General features: G+C 27.5%; 1 protein-coding gene and 1 pseudogene across 1 annotated transcript; one reads left to right on the forward strand and one right to left on the reverse strand.

Annotated features, from left to right (window-relative positions):
- Positions 1–1,647: 1,647 nt before the first annotated feature.
- Positions 1,648–2,589, reverse strand: LOC132933897 (putative uncharacterized protein DDB_G0282133). Its single transcript, XM_061000172.1, has one exon. It carries the CDS (start codon positions 2,587–2,589, stop codon positions 1,648–1,650), a length of 942 nt encoding a protein of 313 aa, XP_060856155.1.
- An 8,643-nt stretch (positions 2,590–11,232) lies between these two features.
- LOC132937131 (uncharacterized) lies at positions 11,233–21,137 on the forward strand (annotated as a pseudogene).
- The last annotated feature ends 483 nt before the right edge of the window (positions 21,138–21,620 follow it).

Consider the following 21,620-nt stretch of genomic DNA (forward strand, 5'->3'; position numbering starts at 1 on the left):
TGAATAGGTATCATGTATATAGGTATAAGTACAACGTACAAGTAAGGTAACTGATGCAAACCAAGTAATTTATATTATATAGGATGATAATTTATTCTAAAATTGTCCAATAGTTTAAATAGGAATTTGTTGTTATACCTATCCGTTAAAATCCCATTCAATCCGATTGAACACAAATGTTGGAAACTTGGAAAATAAGTTAATACAAGTTCAATATTTGATAATTGAACATAGAAATGTACAAACTTAAATACATTTAAATCAAACACCCTGATATGTTTACAACGATTTAATTGAGAAATTGATTTATTTTATAAATATAAGTTATAACGTATGATTATATAATATTATAATATTTATATTGATCATATTAAAAAACATAACATTTGAGCCCGGTTAATTAATTTAGATGAAAAAATTAAATGCAACTTGTTAGTAGGTAATGTAAAAAGATTTATACTAGAACGTCTTTAATTACCTATTGTCAATTAAGTCAGTTACATTTTAAAATGGAAGAATTTAAATTTATTTAAGTTTAAAAAATATCATTAGATAATAATAAAATGATACCTAACCATATATTATTATATTCACAAGAATAGGCAATAAGTGTTTAAATGTAATTTGTATATATTATGTAATTATTTGTTTTATATTGAACATATTTAGTCCGACTGCTTGTGTTTATATTTAGTAATTGAGTGTCTTACATACTATGGGTAATATATATATATATAAACAGTGGCCTATATAATATAATCAGGGTGGGGGAGTGGGTAGGAGTTACATTCAGTAATTATAGTAATTATATCCCCATTGTTCGAAAAATCCCTTTATTTATGTCTTTGGTTACAACCACAATAATTCATTTGAATATATTATTATTTATTAGTTATAAACTTATAACACCCACCACCAACATTGAAAAATCCTGGGCACGCCACATTATTTAATACGATAATTAAATTTGGTTTTCTAAAATTAAATACTACCATATATTTTTATTAACTACAATGTGAAGTATGTCGTATATAAATTAAAAATTAAGTTTATTACCTACAAAAAGTATTTGAACATCAATTTTGATATATATAGGTAAGATTATAGTCGACGTTTGTAGACTTGTAGGTAGTAGGTAGGTTATAACTTATATAAATGTATAATACTTCTACTTTTCTAACATAACCAAGCAAACATTAGGTACAATTAAATATTTGAATCATTTCTAAACATTCATTTAATTAATATAATTTTGATAGAGGTAATTTTGTTGATTTATAATTAATGAAGGTGCAATAAATTATGCATATAAATCAAATTAATGGTATGTTAGTAGGTTTATATACGTAGGTAGTCAAGACTTAGTAGCCGATGGTGATTAAAGACATTTATGGGTTCCTACGTATTATTAACTACGGTAAATATTTTTTGGTACCTACCTAATTCATACTTAAAGAAAAATGAAAGGCAGATGTTCTTCGAGTCAAACCATCATTGTTCTAATTTAAATAATTTTGGAAAATACCAACTGCTACACGGTATTATATTTATTTGTAGTCATATACTAAATAGATAATTTGTTTATAATATATTTTTTACAAGCAATCTATTTTATGCTAGCTGGGAGTTACACATTTAATTTATGTTTTAAAAATCATTTTTTTTAAACTGTATTTGATTTTTAAAATGTATTAAAATGTTATCATACAATTGCTTATATTCATCAGTTACATTTGCATTCTTATGACAAAAATATAAAATCGCGTGTATAAAAACTTTTTCCAACTCTTTTTGTGCATTTGCAGATTTTGAAACCGCTTTGCGCCAAGTTTTAGACACAGTGGTCATCGATGCAATGTCTTTATAAGATAAATACGAGAATATTTTTTCGAGAAATGGCTTACAAAAATCGTGTTCTGTGAAAACAGACATAAAATCAATATATTCTTGACCTTGTTTAACGAAATCAACATCTAAGTTTAATTGAGGAGTTAGTGTAAGTGATAATGGGAGATGCGGAGTAGAGTTATAGAAATTATCGAATGAGAAAAATAACTCTGGAAAATATTTATAATTAAAAAAAAAGCTAGAATGACGATCTGTATCCTCGATAGTTACGTTTGATTTATATGTTACTAACATACCGTGGTGAATATCACCATCAGCAGCATTGGGTTCATTATTAACATCGGCGTGATTGTTTTGATCATTTTCATTGACATCGATATTAATATCGACGAGATCGATGTTATCATTTTCATTGACATTTACATTTTCATTTTCATTGACATTTACATTTTCATTGACATTGACATTTACATTGTCATTATTACGGATTTCACTATGAAATTCATCAAAAAATTTACCAACAATTTTTTTCATAGAAGATTGAATTGCGTTAAGTTCGGAAGGCGGGTAGTCGAAGGAGTAAAATATTTCTGACATTAATCCGGGACTAGTTGAAATGGTACAGATTGCACCCGAAGTGTCTTCGCTATTTTTATCAGCTGTGTTGTTGGAAGGTGTTGCGGTTTCAGAAGTATTATTAGTGTTGTCACACGGATATTCGTCACTCGATTTCTCGGCCATTGTTTCTGAACCTAATATAATACAATATGAATTATAAATAGTCTTAGTTCAAAATATATATTTTGGATTATTATATATGGTACACGGAATTAGACTCCTCTACAAATATATTGCAAAATCAACGCCGTGTACTACATGAAACCGGAGAGTGCGGAAAAATACATAACAGCTTGTATTTCACCGCATCGGACTTACCGCACTGCGGCGGAACAGCATAGGCAGAATAGAATTCCAACGCACTCGCTGGATTCAAGTAAGACACGGTAGTGCTGGTGGTATTTCAAAGTTTGATACCGGTATCCGGTATTTGTTTACTACCGGTATCTACGGTATTACCCGTTGTACCGTATTTTCTGTAAGTATCGAAAATACCGTACCTCGGTAATTACCGAAAATATCGTACCTTGGTGGCTTGGTATAATTATCAAAAATACAATAACCTCGGTAAATTTATTGGCTGCGTACGAGTTGATTCCCTGGTCATTATATATTATTTCAATATTTAGTCAAATATTCAACATATTTAGCCAACAAACACCACAAGGAGGTTGGCATCCAAATTTCTCAAAAATGTTGTTCTTTTTAGTTTTTTTATATTTTGAAAATCTTTCAATTTTTTGCTAAAAAATTATTAGTAAAAAAATTTAATAGGTAAAATATTTAGTAAGGAAATCGGTATTTCTTAAAAACCGGTAATTCCCGGTATATCGAAAATACCACTCTAACCAGCCCTGACACGGCGTAACAATAATTAAATGTACGTAATATGATATTATCGGTTTTGTATTTAATATATTATTTACTTAATATTTGAATAAAGAAATAAAAATATTATTGTATAGTTATTTAAATAGATATTAAATGTAGTTGAGACAATATTTGGATTAAATTATATGTCAAACTCTCAAAAATATTATTATTAATAAGTTTTATAAAGAGTGATCATTAAAAATGCATAAAAACAATTTGCCGTGAATGCGTTTTATGAAGTCCCACCACTCCCACCTATCAAGTTACACTTATGAAGGCTAAACATTATTATACATTTTTACCCGTAGGTATTATAATATTTCTACAATTAGTATAAGGGCGGAGGCACTGGTATAACAATACTGCACTATAAACAACAGTTAAATAGCAGTTTGTACTTGCAATATTTGTCTGTTACGAGTATGAAATCGTAAATAGCCTAATTATCAATATTTTACATATTATTACCATTATTTTACAAAAGTTTGAAAACTAGTTTTTGGAATTTAAAAATTCTTATTTTCCAAGTAAATATTTTTTCTTATAAGATGTATAAAATGTACGCATCCCTCTACCCTCATATGTTGTTTGAACATATCGAAACCTTTTCAATGTGATTGCAAATTCTTAAATTGTCATTAGCCATTAAATAGGTATATATGTATTTTTATGGCTGTATGTAAACTGCGGAAAAATTAACCTTTTTCTAAAAGTTAATACGTAAACTGTGACAAAAAAATGTTTACATTATACAATCTGCGACAAAACCGATATGATACATTATACAAACTGCGGAAATTTGTTTTAAATACCTTCCATATTATATACTATACTATTTTATACATCTTCTATATTATATACTATGCTATATTATAGTACCTAAATCATATACATATCGTGTACCTATGTACGTATATCGTTTAATTAATTATGTGATGTTTACTTTTGATAATACTAGTTAGTACCTACTAGGTTACCTTAAACTACTTACTACTTACAAGTATTAAATGTTTTTTTAATATTTATTCAGCGTGATGGAATTTACAACAGTATGTTTAGCCAGAATGGCAAACAATTAACAGTGTATGCATAAATAGAAAATATATAAAATAAATTGCTGCAGTTTGTATAATGTATCTTATCGATTTTGTCGTAGATTGTATAATATAAAAATTTTTTTGTCACAGTTTACGTATTAACTTTTAGAAAAAGGTTAATTTTGCCGCAGTTTACCATCTCCTTTTTTTATAGACGTCTGGCACTCTGACTCATCACATACCTTAACGGATAGGGCGATATCGGATCAAATTAAAATTTGTTCAGCCACAAGCCGTACAAGAAGAACAGTAGTTAAAACGGAGTAGATGCTTTTGTTGAGTTGCACTTTTCACTCAATGAAAATGTATTATATAAAATAATATAATATTGAGTGTACGAACAACAACGACTTAAAAAGTTAAAACGTGCTGTTGCTTATTGAGTGACAACACGTAAAATGATGCCCGGGACGCTCAGCTATAGTATCAAGGCGGGCGCGGCCCTAGCCATTATTGATCGACCTCGATGAACTTGGATTGGCACAGGCGCACCGCATCTAACTTAATAATAATATAGGTAATACATTTATTTTTGTTTCAATAAACTTAAGTTGCAGTGGGGCATTATGCCATTATCTGAGTATACAGGCTAAGGCTAACAATATATTGTAAGTCTCGATTTCGTTGTTTAAATCGTGTCCTAATATAAAATAAAAACTATATACATTATTGTAAAATAATAAATTTCCTATCGCGCTCTGCTCGGAATCTAAAAGTGGAAAAGTCGTTTTCACGTAAACTTCATGGTAGCGTTCCGTTTATATTTACGAGGTCTCGGAGACTCAACCCCGGTGTGTAATATTGTCGCTAAATATCAGCATATGCGTATTCATGAGGGATATATCCACTCGTAAATTGTATTTTAGTTACAGTTTTAGAATGTATTATTTTGTTGTGTAGCTGGAACATTATTAGTTTTAGCCCCCCCCCCCCCCCCACCCCATTGAATTCATCACGCTACACCTATTGATATCAGGGTTACCTTATATAAGTAAAAAAAAGAATTATTACTTAACGTATATGTATATATATGTATATATATATATATAAATATTTATATTGTGTATTTTCCAATTAGTATTATTACAACTACAAACTTAGTACCTAGTTAGTTTCTATGCATTGAGTGACTGAGTAGTGATGTGTCTTGGGTGAAGATATTGTTATGGGTGAAGTTCACTCAGATCAGAGGCGTATTAAAAATTAAATTTTATCAAAATGATTGTTGACTAAAACAAAATATTTTTCTGTAAAATGCTTAATAAAATAATACAAACGTTAATAAGCACGATAAGAAAAAAACTTCTCTAAAATACACAGGCTTATCGCATTTATAATAATAATTATTATTATTAAAACCAAATGCAAGCATTTGTTAACAAAAATTTCCATCTTAATTTAAAAACCTCCCCGGGTTGGACCTCTTATTTACCTTTTTTGCGACAAAATTTAGCCCATCTTCTTCCTCGAGGTCTAATTTATTTCTGTACCAAATTTCATCGCAATCGGATGAACGGTTTAGGAGTGAATAAAGGACATAGGTAGGTAGAATCATTTTTTGTGTTTTATATATATTATAGTCGGATTTATCTCGTTCTTGCACAGAAAATCTGATAATATTTTTTTCTATTTGAAATGAGCTGTCTGGTTATTGCACAGCGCCCTTCATTTGTATTGGGATATTTTTTAATAAACGAAAAAATATAATCACGGAGAATCCAAATTCGTTTCTGTGCACCTAAAATAATAAAATAATATTATAATATTATATTAGTAGGTAGATATACACTATATTATATTGTACGAATTTACGTCCCTCTTCGAGCCCGTCTTCCAAAAAATCTGTGTTGCCGATCGATTTTCTTAGAACACACAACACATACGAGCACCTTCTGCGCAGCTACCAAAAAATGCAATACATCTTAGCATTATATTATTATTTGTTATACATAAAAATGTTGTGAGGCCCGGACTGATGCTATCGACCGACGCCGACGCAGTCTCAACCCCCCCCCCCCCCCCACCGAGCACCAACCACGGCTAAAACCCCCTAACCGACCGGCCAACCACCAAACACTCGTCAGTCAGTCCCTTTTTTTTAGTGAACCCCGACACAAAGTGTGTAATCTGAAATTGGAAGTGTACACTACGGATTTGAGAAATGTGTACTAATCAATAAGACTATAAAAACAAATAGATTATAATTTATAGGTATTAGGTAGTAATGTAGTAAACAATATACATAGTATACTGTATATAAGTATATTATTATACTGTACACTATTACAGTATTATACTATACACAACAATTAAACATTTTTGAATTTTTAAAAATGAAAATCTTTCATGATAGGTACCAAAAATAAATTGTTTTCAGTAACATTTTACTAAATTGAAAATGATCAATAGTGTACGAGTTATAAATTTACTATTACTTTAATATTATATACTTATAGCAATATTTTATAAGTCTTGTAGTTGACCACACGCTATTGTTTTATTTATCCCTGAACCATTCTGTGCAATTCGAAATATTTTTCACACCTGAGACAAACACACTATAATATATTTTTCATTGTTATTCGAAATTCGACCTACACAGACCTAGGTTATTTTAGAGTAATAAAGTGCACTACAAAAGTATATATTTTCATTGAAAATGGTATTTGCTATGTTAAATAAATGTATAGCCGTATAGGTAGATAATAATATTATGATCTAAAATACTAAAAGTGTGATGTTTTTTCGCCCCGCGGTCCGCAGCCCGCCCTGTCTATAGTGTGCATCTATAATATATAAAAAAATATTACAACTATTAATCAGTAATTAGGTACATTATCATTGTGACAATAATTTCCTAGTTCACAATAAAATATTTTCTCAAAAATATTAGAAAAATAGGCATGTTTTAAATATAATAATGGTTAAACGAAAACAACTGGGCACCGGCCCGTCGGGCTGCTTTTAAAATCAGACAGTGGAAAATACCCACCTTGCCACTCCCCCAATGACGTTAATGTCTATAAGTCATAGGATAGGAATATTCGACATTTCGACTAAATACAAAAAGGTTTACTTTGTTGCTTCTCTGAGAGCAGGTAGTTTTCGACCCTTCAACCAAGGACAACCAAGCAACAGAAAATAATAATAATAATAATAATATCACAGTGGGGTTTACGATCGATATCTTTATCTTACTGCATCTCGGGTATGTTCGGGACTCGGGTACGCTCGCCTCTTGACCGAATGGGAGGCAAAAATCCAGCAGTTAGAATCATCTTCATCGATGTCACCGGCATTCGCCACCCACGTTCAATTTTTAATTCGTAGGCTAGTAACTGCGTTCATTACTGCGTTTGCGCGTTTGTTAATAGTCTATTTGTTATCAAATTGTTTTTTTACTGCCATTCAAATATTTTGTTTACTCAGTTTTTATGACTTTTCTAATAAGATCGTCCATGCAGATAATTATTATAGGTAGGTATAGTCCCTATCACATGGACAGTATTTTGTCTTGTTAAAGAGCAACAGATTTATTGCTCATATCGCTGCCTCGAAACACGTTATTTATATTGACATTTGTGTTAGTTATTCCTTTTAGTAAAGCCTCTACGGGTATCGTCATTATTTCAGGATTTTAGAATATCGTATCAAGCAGACTATCCGTTTCAACTCAGCCTCTGAAAGACGTATGAAAAGATATCCCTACACTCTAGAGTATAATCACTGATTTTGAAGTATTTTTAGTTTTATTTTTTTTTAAAAGGAATCCAATATTCCGCACCGTTAATTTTTGTTGTAGTAAACGTTTGTTCTGAGACATTAAGATCAAATTCAATCAAGTTTGCCTTCTTCACCTAAGTCAACGTATACTACAGATACCACATGCCAACTCCAAGTATTGCATTGTCAAAGAAGTATTCATCAAGCTACCTAAAGGTAATGATTGGAATCTTTTAATTACTTAGTTATTACATATTATTGTTTTTGAACGTTGATTAGTTTAGCTTGCACATTTATATATAAGTATACCTTTAGAAAAACAATTGACCATTTTCAAATAAGAATTCAGTATTAACATTGTATTATCAAAATATTTTATTATTAGGAACCTTCCAATTTTGTATTATGACTGTTTTTACATATATAGTGTCTAGGAAGTAAACCTTTTTCTTGACAAAATCCAAGGGCATATTTTTCACTGCTGGGTATTTCCAGAGATTCATAATTTTACAACTAAGTGATTAATTATAATTCATTATAATCGATTCTCTTCATCTTTTTATCAAAGTCGGATATTCAATTAAAGAAACAGTTATATTATTTAATATACAACAAATAAACAATGGATCAATTTTCTACAAAATCAATTTTGTTGTCATTTAAAAACAAAAATCTTAGAAACTAGATATTTTTTCCAAATTATTTTAAATACTATAATTTTATGTGTAAAAAAAAATTTAAAAAGGTGGGCAAGTGAGTGTTGTTATGGTGTACAATAGGTTACGAGTAGATCACTGTATTGGAAGGTCTTAAATTTGAATTCAATGATATAGGTAATATCATTGTATAAGAAAATCGATTCTGAGCGAAGACGGTCAGTCAGCCTATCATATTACTAAGTATATTTGATGATATTGTGAATAAAGTAATTTATTAACCTATTTACGAGGAACCTTGTTTTAAATTTTCAATCTTCATCTATAAAAGCTAAACATTTTATACATTTTTAACTACAACATCAATTTTAAATTTGATAAATGTTGTCAAAATTCAAACTTTAAATGCTTATTAAAAATTGTGCCTATGTATTTTTAATATTTTTCAACTACTATTGTTACAATATATCAGGAGCCTTTTATTATATTTTCAAGCTTTTTTACCCATCGAATAAAATTTTACCAACATTTAAAGAAAAAAACTAAAAATATTGAAAATTAAAAATGTCTGTAAACAGCTCCTAAGGAGTCAAAATATTTTCAACAGTGTATAGAAAATGAAAATATAAACATTCAGTGAAATTTTCATGTGTCTACAGTTATTTGTTTTTGATTTACAACAAAAAAGAAAATTTCTACATCAATAGTAATTTTATGGGGTCAAAATACTTGAAGAATTCAATAGTAACCACACATTAGTACAATATCAGCTTAAAATATTAAAAATACGTAGGCAAGATTTTTTTATAAGCTTTCGAAGTTCAAATTTTGACATAATTATTAATTTATCAAATTGAAAATTAACAAATTATTTTGTTGTTAAAATTGTATAAAATGTTCAACTTTTATAGCTAAGGATTGAAAATTTAAAACAAGATTCCGTGTAAGTAGGTTGGTAACCAAAAAATCTAAAAAATATATAAATACAGTTTCTTTTATAGTTATTTTATGTTAAAATTTGGAGGAAATTACATATTAAATAACCAAGAATAATGATTTTAGTTATTTTTTTGTAATTGTGTAATACCTATTAATTCAACTTACCTGTTACCGGCTACCATATTAAAATAAGTTATAACAATGTAAATTTAATACCATCCATTATACAGTGACCCACTTTAACCTACTATACAGGAGAGCAACATCCACTTTTTTGTTGTTATTTTTCCCAACTATTTCAACAAGTAATGTGAATTTGTAGTTTTTAACTCTTAAAAGTACCAACCAGATCCAATTTTCTATCAGAAACCATTCTCAAAGTAGAAAACTGAAGCATATTTTCTACTACTTTTACTTACTTTTTCATACACGAAAAATTAAAAAAACTAAAAACACATATTTGTAAAATCAGATACATTAATCACTCAGCTCAGATTCAAAAAAATTACTAAACTAGGTAAAATAATAATTTTTTTTGTAAAGCTTGTAAGTTTGTGAATGTATTACATAAAAGCCTTGGAAAATAATTTTTCCATGAGCAAAGCGATTCGAAACGAATCTGATTAGTTATTTGCGTATAAAACCACAATATTCATTACTTATTTCCATCATTAGTTTAAATTCATGTATTGGTGTATACCCTATAGTTAATTTTCAAAAACACCACTGCATGCATACATTGTTATTATTGGACAGTTATAAGACATGGTTAGAACATGGTTTAAACAAAAAAGATATTGTTATTTATAGATAAGATAACTATAATTATTAAATATTAATAAGTTATGCAATATTTTCAATTTGTTTTTGTTTAATTTATTTTTTAATTATAGAAGCTTGACTGAAGAATCACTTGTTGCGGGCATGTTATCATCAAATATTGAAAGAAAAATAGATCTGAGTTCACTATTATTGTGGTAAGTAATTTTATAAAACTATTAACAATTTTTTTGTTTATTTTAAATATAATATATAAGTATATACTTTAGATACTGGGCTTAATGATCACCTTGCTTCAACAAAGAAAAAGATACAACAGCTAAAATGGAGAATTATAGGTTAGAAATCATTTTTTTATAAATATGAATGTATTTAACCTAAAATTATTTTTACTATAGATTAAATGAAATTGACAAACGTGTTTTTTTCACCCAATTATCAAGAACTCTTTATATCGAAAACTTAAATGAAAATATTAATGATGCTACATTATATCAATATTTTGGACAATTTGGAGATATTATTGTATGTACATTTATATATACTTTTATAGTATTGTTTATTTGTACTAATATATTTATTTTTGATTACAGAGCATTAATATTAAAAAGGAAGAATCTGTTGGTGATAGACCAATAAAAATATATGCATTCATTAAATACTTTGATAGCAACGATGTAATTTCTGCCATACTTAAAATGAATGGTGTAAATATAAAAGGTTGTCATCTATGTTTGGGTTTTGGAAAAACATATCCATCAAAATGTGTTTGGATCACCGGTATTAATGAATCAGAAGATAATTATAAAATTCTACTGAATTGTTTAGCTGATTGTGGCACCATTATAAATTATTCGTTTGATCATATAAATAAACGCGCTTTAGTAAATTTTAAAAAGGTAAAATTTAATCTTATTATTTATTTATTAATTTTTGTATATGTTTGAATTTTAATAAGATGTCAAATACTTATAAATTGTTAGTAAAAACTATTTTACTTGAAAAATAACCACTTAGGATATAATCATAGTTGAAAATATATTAGACAATAACTTTAAAAAAGGTGTGTAAGTGGATGTCTCTGATGTACAGTAGGTTTAAAGTGGATCTCTGAATAATGGATAGTATTAAATTTGAATTCTATGATATAATATTATCATTGTATGCGAAAAAACGATTCTGAGCGGTGGAATAAAGATAAAGGTAAATAGATATATAAAACTAGAACCTTATAAGGAATCTTGTATTACATTTTAAAAATAAAAATTTTTAACTCAAAATAATTTGCACATTTTCGAGATTTTTACGCTTTTTGTCAAAATTTGCTTATAAAAAAAAATTATGACTGGATTGTGTCATTGTAGCAACATATTAAGAATCTTGTATTAAATATTCAAGCTTTTTTACCCAACAAATAAAATTGTATTGACATTCATAGAAAAAAAACTAAAAAAACACATCATTGTAATATCAATACATTCATTGCTCCGCTCAGAATCTAAAACTAACTCGTTACTCAATTACTTTGGTATTTTTAGATTGCTATCTTGTTTGATGGAAAATATAGTTAGTGCATTCAGAGGGTCAAATTTTAAAATTCTCAATAGTTTTCAAAAGCGCCGGGAAAAACAACATAAAAATTAATGAATAACGGGAAATTTTACGCAAAATCGGCTTTTGACAAATAAGATTTTCGCTTTTGGTGTAAATCTTTTGAACAGTTTCAATTTCCAATTTTTTTAATCTTATTTTTTCTAAGAATGTCAATAAAACTTTATTTGTTAGGTAAAAAATCTTGAAAATGCAATACAAGGCTCCTGATATATTGTTACAGTAGCAGTTTCGACAAAATTTATCAAGTTTAAAATTTTATAGTTATTTTGTAGTTAAAAATTTATAAAATGTTGAACTTTATTGTAACTAAGAATTGAAAATTTAAAACATGGTTCCACGTAAATAGGTTATATTATATAAATTACTTTATTCACAATAATATCATCAAATATACTTAGAAATATCATAAGCTCTCTGACCGTTTTCGCTCAGAATCGTTTTTCTTATACAATGATATTATATCATTGAATTCAAATTTAACACCATCTATTACAGTAACCCACTTGTAACCTACTGTACAGTAGAACGACACCCACTTACCCACCTTTTTTTATCATAAAAGTATTTTAACAACTTATTTATTTATTTCCATCTGTTTAGTGTATTCATCATTTTGAAAATCTTCTCAGAATTTCTAAAATAATTTATTTTTTTTATGTTTCAGATTGCAGATGCAGAAGCAGCTATTAATAAAATTAAGAATGGTCTTATAGATGGTTTATATTTGCGTGGTGATTATGCATCTACTGAGTGTCAAATAAAATTTTCTGAATTCTTCAATAAGCAAAAAGATAAAAAAAATTTATCAATAGATCAGGATAATGTTGACATTCAAAATACATCAATTTCTATCGTTAATGAACAAAAGTAAGTGAAATTCAATGGAAGCTTATCAGAGATTTTTATAATTTCCCTAAAAATAGTTTGCGTAGTAATTATTCCTCACAAATTTTCATCCCCTGTTTTTCATATCTATAATTTTTCAAATTTATCAGACACTAATTTTAGCTTTGCTTGAGTCTAAATGCTTGAATTACCAAGTGCTATATAATATGTCCACCATTTTCTTTCTCGGAGGGTTACAGTCTTTAAGACGAGCCCTCGAAGTAATTTCTCTCTATCTATCTTGATCTTCTGCCACTACTTACCAATGTACTCCTTATTCCTTTGATCCTGCAATGCTTGCTATACCTATTGTCTTCCAGTGGCGTATTCTCCAGGCATGCTTAAAAATAAAAACGTAATTAATAAAAATATAAAAATTATTTTTTGATCAATAATATAGTTTTACGTATTTAAAAAAAACCATAATGCATCACAAAAATTTTATCTTTTTCTGTTATACTTCTCTGTGTTTATCTTTACCATAATATTTACTGACAGAGCATGCGATAGCTGTGTGCACAAACTATATGGTGATTATTATTAGTGTGAAATACTGGTTATTCTGAGACCTTAAGCCGTGGTACTAACCATCCAGGGCATGCTCAGTCGGTTGTGCTTTGTCAGTGAATTTTATAATTTAATTTACGTGTACGAATATATGACAATTGTTCTTCATTTTGTTTTGTTATTTGCTATGCATAATATTATGTAGTGTTTAGTACTATCTAACTTAAATTATAGAAGATTATCTAGTAAAGTATTAGATAATATTATGAATCAAATAATCAAATTAAGAGTAGATTTGAATCAATGACGTTTTCATTACTTAATTCTGAGTTGTATCAAAAAAATAATAAATTATTTCCTGTTAATGAACTCAAGTTTTTAGAGAAGCAGTACGGAAGTTTCTTTGATATTTGCCAGTTAAAAAATGTGTTACATATTTTGTACAGTTCAGCAGAATTTAAAGATAAACCAATTTTCGAAATAAACAAATAAATGAATTTAAATAAACTAGACTTAAGCCTGGAAGATGTATATAAACTAGCTAAATTAATTGCAACCATTCAAAGTATAACCGCTTCTTTAAATATTCGCGTCTTCACTTATTCTTTAGTTAGTACAATTAGTCAAATCTTAATTAAAATGATTAAAGTATTAAATTAAAGTAAATTAAATTAAATTTGTGTATTATTTATTATTTATAAATTAAATAGAGCTATAATATATTATGATTAGAGCTCGGATGTTAATGACCAAAATGTCATTAAAATATGCATTTAAAAATGTCAAAATATGCAAAAAAGGTGTTAATATTAATTCAAAACAAATTATGAACACTATTAAATGTATAATAAATATTATATCTATTTTAAACAATTACAAAAAATGGGATAATAGTGATTCAGAATAACTTTTGTTTTAAATGATTTTAAAATAACTTCATTGCAAAATACATAAAAGAAATAAAATACTATAAGTATAAATATATAAACTAAAATACATATTAGGTAGTAAAATGTGTTATGTTCATATTATATTTAAATATTTTAAATGCCAATAAATCTAGAAATTAGCAATATATGCATTTATATGCTCAAAAATGTCAAATATTCAAAAATATGCAAAAAAAGTTTGCCTATTTCTAATATAGACTTCAAGAATCAAATTTATATCTCACTCTGGTGTAATTATGGCTGCGCGAAAAAAAATATACTAAGTCATAAACATCCGAGCTCTAATTATGATAAATGATCATGCCTTTACATCGGAGTCAGCATTCTCCACTGCTATTTTCCCACCTTGGCAAGGTCTCCCCATCGCTTGTTTTCTTGACGGGTTTTTCTTGATAACTGTTTTTATTACTGAGCCCTGGTTATTCTTGTTAGTATTTGATGAGATATTTGTTGATAAATTACAGTTAGTTATATTATATTTTAATGATAAACTAATATTTTTTTTTATATCCAAATACATTATTTAAATATATTGTATTACAACAAGCTAAATCATGAAATGCCAATATTCCATGTAATAATTTTGGAGAATATTCAATTTTTCATAACGTTCACCACGACACCATAATCATAACATGACATTAGTAATTATTTGAACATTTCTAATCAATATCAGTATACGCACCGAATGAAGTAAAAAAAAAACTTATTGCAATAATTTACATTAAGTATCAGTAACCTCTAAAAAGTTAAAGAACACTGCTTGAAGTTATTTTTATTCATCAAATAATAACTATTATTTGTTGAATAATACTTAATATTTATAAATAAATTCTACATAACTATACCCAATAGCCAGTAAACCTTAATTTTCAATCATAGATGTAACTTAGAAATAAGGTAACGCAAGTCCATTTTTTCAGAAAATTAGTTAGCTGCATAATAGGAATATTATTTTTATGATATTTTAAAGATATCGAAACCTGAGTTACATATACTTTAAATTCATAGATAGCAGGAGTGCGTAGTTATTATATGTTCTAATTAACCTATACTGTATTAGGAGTATAATAAATACAATATCCATACCTACATAGTAATATTATTGAAATATACAATTGTTAATCAGTGTATGACTATTTACCTAGCAAATACGTAAGCACTGTCAACAGTATGTATTTTCGGTACTCGTCTAATATGCTACCTACCACTACTTTGTTGGTGTAGTATGCTACCTACCGTAAAATAAGCTACCTACCATAAAATAATAACAAATTAACAACAATTTATTACTAAATAATTTAATAATTTATCGTTGTAAAGTACTTCATAATATTTCAATACGTCATTATATATTATTATACATTATATACTATATTTTTATAATATTTCAATTCGTCATTATATATTATTATACATCATATACTATTTTTATATCATTCCAGAAAACTTCTAATAAATCGTGTTGGGTATTAACGGACCGCCACCATTCTTCTATTAATTGTCGGTTTAACAAATCTGTCGCTCCTCGGGTTTTAATTCCGTATTTAGTTTTCTTAAAGAGTGATAAGTTTGACAACCTTTTTTTTGACATCGTAAATATTTAGTTTTTCATAAATCACCATTTGAGTCTCTTTTACGATGTTTTTTTTGATATTCTTTCAACGTACCTCCACAAATAACACCATCTTTTAATTTGGAACAACTACCAAGTTCTGGGAGCAAGTTTCTCTCTTGAAGATAATTAACACATGTTTCCTCATTACATATTATATGCCCGTACAAATAGCGCATTGATTTATTCATTTTTGTTTATTTTAAAATAAAAAAATAAAAAGTAAAACTCGCAACGAATAGGATACTTACACGAACACAACACAGACACAATATAGACTAAAACAATATATCTAACAGAAAGTTATCATGGGTCTTGGTGGATCAGATATGGCTAATTAAGATATAATTTTGTACAACTGCTATAATATGTTATTTATCTTAATGACTGAAATGTACTTTCCTGTAATAAAATGAAATAAAATAAAAATAACTATGGTAGGTAACATACTACACGCATACAGTGTTTTGGTAGATACCATTTTATGGGTAGGTAGCATATTAGACGAGTACCGTATTTTCTCATATAATAATTGGCTTATATGATGGACTATTATTATTATTATATTCATCTGCCAAATTAAATGTTTATTATACTATTTTTTTAGTTGATAATTAACTATAAATTCTTTTGTTTAATTTGAAATCGAAATTCCTTACTAGTCATAAAAATTGTTAACTATTTTTAATGAATAAGTTTCAAAAACAAAAAAAAAAAAAATAATTAGATTGAAAAACCATATAATATTAATATATAATATTTGTTTTACTTTTATCTCTCTTGTAATATTTGCTTTTTGTGAACTTTATTACTTTAATTTTGTGGTACAGAGTTTAAAAAAAAAATTTACGTAGGTACACTAACACAATGGTTTTTAACCAGTGTGTTGCTTATTTTTGTAATGAGTGTCGCTCTAAAAAATTGTTTATTTATATTTTACCTGTTTTAAGTATAAATATAATACAACATTATTATGACGTCATGGCGTGATGGTAAAATCCACAAAAAAGAAAAACAAAGTGAATTATAAAAATTGTCTCATTCTCAATGTACATATAAATTTATAATTGTTACTTTTTAAAAAGTCCATTAAATATTTTAAGTATTGCTATTTTTATGGTTCTAAATTAGGGTGTTGTCTTAATAAAAGGTTAAGAAGCACTGCATGAACATATTCAACAAATGTTCAACTATAAATGGTTAAATTTGCCAAATGATTCACTTTATTTTGTTTTATTATTTAAGTTATCCTTGCTAGAAAAATATTTTACTTCAGTAAAAAATTATGATCTTAATCTTATTAAAATTATTATTATTTATTTTCATCTGCCAACTTTTCAAGCATGTTAAAATAGACAAAGCATTAGTTTCATTGAAATTCAAATGTTATATTTCTTATTGATCCAGCAATTATAATTTGTATATAATATCTAGATCAGCAGTAAGTCATTGTGGCGAGGCAGATAATACAAGTGTTACTCCCAAGGAATTTACATCAAAAATTACCTGTATTTGCATTGACAGTATTGCAGATTCAGTCACTAATGAATACCTGGAATCTCGTTTTCGTCAATTTGGACCTATTCATAAATGTTTAATTAACCGATCAGACAAATGTGCTTTGTTGTATTTCCAAGAGGTAAATGTTAATATTAATAATAATATTTTTATTGATTTACATACTACACATACCATGTTACTACAGTCATCACACAAAATATGTAGAATTTAGATACTGAATATTCTGATTCATTAACATGTTAACATGTTTTAATTGAAGCGATTTTCAGTAGTTGTTTTTTTAAGTAAAATATCAATGATCATTAAAACGGTATTTTAGATTCTGAGTGAAACGATGAATGTATTGATTTTACAATAATGTGTGCTTTTTTTTAAAAATTTTTTTTTTGCGTCTGTCATCACGGTTTGGGGCAGTAAAACTGCTTCGATTTTCTTCAATAGTATCTTGTTCGATGGGAAAGTGAATCTAGTTGGTGCATTGAGGAGGTTAAATTTTATAACTCCCAATAGTTTTCAAAAACTCCGGGAAAAACAACATAAAATTTAAGGAAAAACAGGAATTTTTACGCAAAATTGGTTTTCCACAAAATCGATTTTGGTTTTTGCTGTAACTCTAACCAAATTAACGTATAAACATGAAATTTTCACTGGTTGTTTATATTTGCATTTTCTATACACTATAAAATTTTCAAAATATTTTGATTAGTTTTGAACTGTTTAGAAACATTTTCAGTTTCCAATTTTATTAGTCTTTTTTTCTATGAATGTCAATAAAACATTATTTGTTGGGTAAAAAAGCTTGAAAATTTAATATAAGGCCCTATTATTATATTGTTAAAATTACATTTGAAAAATATTAAAAATCCTTAATCACAGTTTTTTTTTATAACCATTTAAAGTTCAAATCTTTACAAAATACAAACAAATCACGAAAATTAGCAAATTATTTTGAGTGGAGAATTCATGAAAATTTTTCTTTTTAAATCTAAGATTTGAAATTGTAATAAAAGATTATTTATAAGTTTGTCTATCTTAACAACCAAAAAAATGTCTACAAGCAACTCAAATTAGATTTTTATGAGCGTTTGAAGTTCATACTTAAAATTTAATAATTATTTTTTAGTTCAATGATATGTCCTATGATATAAAAAAATATTTTTAAAAATGACAAAAAAAAATGCATTTATAGCTAAAAATGTGAAGTAAAATAAGTATATTCTGAATTAAGGGAGCATGAAACAAATTTTCAGCTAAAATACTATTTTATAAGATCAAAGGAAAAAGAGGTGGGCAAGTAGGTGTTGCTCTGCTGTACAGTGGTGTTAAATTTGAATTCAATGATATTGTTTGTATATTCATTGTATAAGAAAAATGATTCTGAGCGAAGACGGTTAGTCAGCCTATCATATTACTAAGTATATTTGATGATATTATTGTGAATAAAGTAATTTATATGAAACCTATTTATGTGGAACCTTGTTTTAAATTCTCAATCCTTTGATATAAAATTTTACAATTATAGAAAAAAAAACTAAAAAAATTTAATACTGACAATGTTCGTAAACAGCTAAAAAAAGAGTCAACATTAATTTATAGTGTACCTATAGAAAATGAAAATATAAACATTTAGTGAAATTTTCATGTATTTACAGTTATTTGTTTTTGAATTACAACAATATAACAAAACCGCTACATTAGAAATCGAGTGAATACCTAAATTTGTAAAAATATGAACTTCAAATGAACCTTGATGATTTTTACGGTTCCTGTTCCTGTTCGGTTCCCAGAATAACTAAAATTTCGGTTTCGGTTCCTAAAATTTAAATTTTGGTTTCTTTTTGGTTGGTTCTTAAAAATAAATAATTTGTTACCTGTTTTGGTTTTAAATAAAAAAAACACACATCATTGTAAAATCAATACATTCATTGCTCCGCTCAGAATCTAAAATATAAAAGTCATCAACATTCCATCTCTAAGTATGATGCATAACTCATACTATTCTAAATGACTAATTTTTTTTATTATTTATTTAACAGGAATTACATGCACAGTCAGCTGTTACTGTAATGAATGGTAGCTATATAGATGGTGAACCAGTTTATGTTCGTTTTGCATCTTTAAGGTATCAAGCTTGTGATCTATCTAATACAAATAATGATAATGTCACTATTCAGCTAAAAGATAACACGGCTCAATCATCACCTTATAGTGCACGTCATGTGGATCCTTCTTGCAAATGTAAAATTAATGATGAAACTTACCCAATAAACATTAGTGATCCACGCAATAATTCAATTAATGTTAATAATGCTCAGTACACATCACAGCATAAATATTTAAATACCTATAATATTCCTAAATATTCTTCAAAAACAATTCATAAAAACTACAGTTCAATTACAATAATATTCAACGAGTATCCACCAGAGAGACTCAAGCCTCCGACAAAATATGCTGATTCTGATATATTATCGCTACCATTGCCCGAGTTTGCTAAGAATATTTCTAAGGAACTGACTAGCACATCTTCAAGGTATACGCTATCATCTAACACTTCTGGTAATCAAGATACATATACTTTTAATGTACATCATGTTGAGATAAGAAACTATGACTTAGGGAAAACTGATAACCAGGATAAAAAGCAAGATCAAAACAATAATCATCCACAAAATTCTAATTACAAGATGTTAGAATCTGCTGTTGAACTACAAAATTTGTTTTTTGAAAAAGCTAAAAAGTTTCAAGATGTTTTAGACAAACATACTCTTAAAGAATTCATTCAATCTCAATCAAGTCCCATATTCAAACACCAACAAATAAGTTCATCGTTAGGTACACTTTCTACTACCGGTTCATCAAAATATAGTCCTGCATTTGTTCTTCAATCTCAATATAATTCTCCAAGTGATACTCAGCCAAAACTAATTCCACAAAATAGTAAAACATTACTATTAGACTCTCAAATTTTGGCTTCTGATCCTAAGGTCAAAATTATTGACCCAAAATGTGCTTCGGCTATTGACGGAACAATATCCGATATAAATGGATTGTTTTTGACAAAAAAAAATAATTGTACAATAAGTAATAGCATGCATACATCTGATGCAATAAGTACTGATTTTGTTAACCCTATACCCAAAGATGCAGATAGGAATAAAACATTTTTAGAAATAGGTTATAAATTCCGGGATGAGTATCCTAAGGATTGGGTGACCCCAAGTAACTGGTTAACTAATACACCAAACCATAATTGTGTTGAAAAACTTGACCATTGGTGTTCAAGTGAAACTAGTAAAAAAGAAAATGAAGGCCAAAAAAAGTTACAAAGTACACAAAAATCCTTGGATGGATTTGTTGCAAAAAATTCCATTGAACTTGTAGTTCAACCAAACTTTGTTGATGTAGAAAAATCAACTAATATTGATGAAGAAAAGATAAATGATGATATTTGCGAAAAAAGTATTGCGAACATTTTATTATCTTTGAAAACAAATTACCAAAATAAGATTATACAAAATAAAACCAAAGATAAAATAAAAAAAACAAATTGCAATGAATTAGCAGGCGGTATTTCAAATAATGGAAATAGTGAAAATAATAAATCTGTTTCTTATAATCATGTTAATATTAATGAATATAAAGACAATGAATCTCAAAGTATTTCCAGTACTAGATCAATGGGATTTAAAAGTCACAATATTAAATCTAATAAAATCCAAGGTGAAGTAGAAAAAACAAATGTTAATGAACATATTAGCAAGCATTTGAATATTAAAAATAATAAAGAATTGCAAAAACCCATATTATATTTTGATCATCATAAAAAAAAAAACAAATACTGTAAACCTAAAAAATTGTTGGATTCTAAATCAATAGAACCTAAATTTAGCAAAAGCAAACTATGTGAGTTGGACAAGTTTAAAATAAAGCAGACTATTAACAAAAAAAAAGAAACAAAAAATAAGGATTGCAAGTTTGACAAAGGACCTAC

This window comes from Metopolophium dirhodum, chromosome 1 (genome assembly GCF_019925205.1).
Source record: "Metopolophium dirhodum isolate CAU chromosome 1, ASM1992520v1, whole genome shotgun sequence".
Taxonomy (NCBI): Eukaryota; Metazoa; Arthropoda; class Insecta; order Hemiptera; family Aphididae; genus Metopolophium; species Metopolophium dirhodum.

Bases quoted from the DNA above. Each gene is read 5' to 3' on its own strand.
- LOC132933897 (XM_061000172.1), bottom strand. From the start codon at position 2,589: ATGGCCGAGAAATCGAGTGACGAATATCCGTGTGACAACACTAATAAT.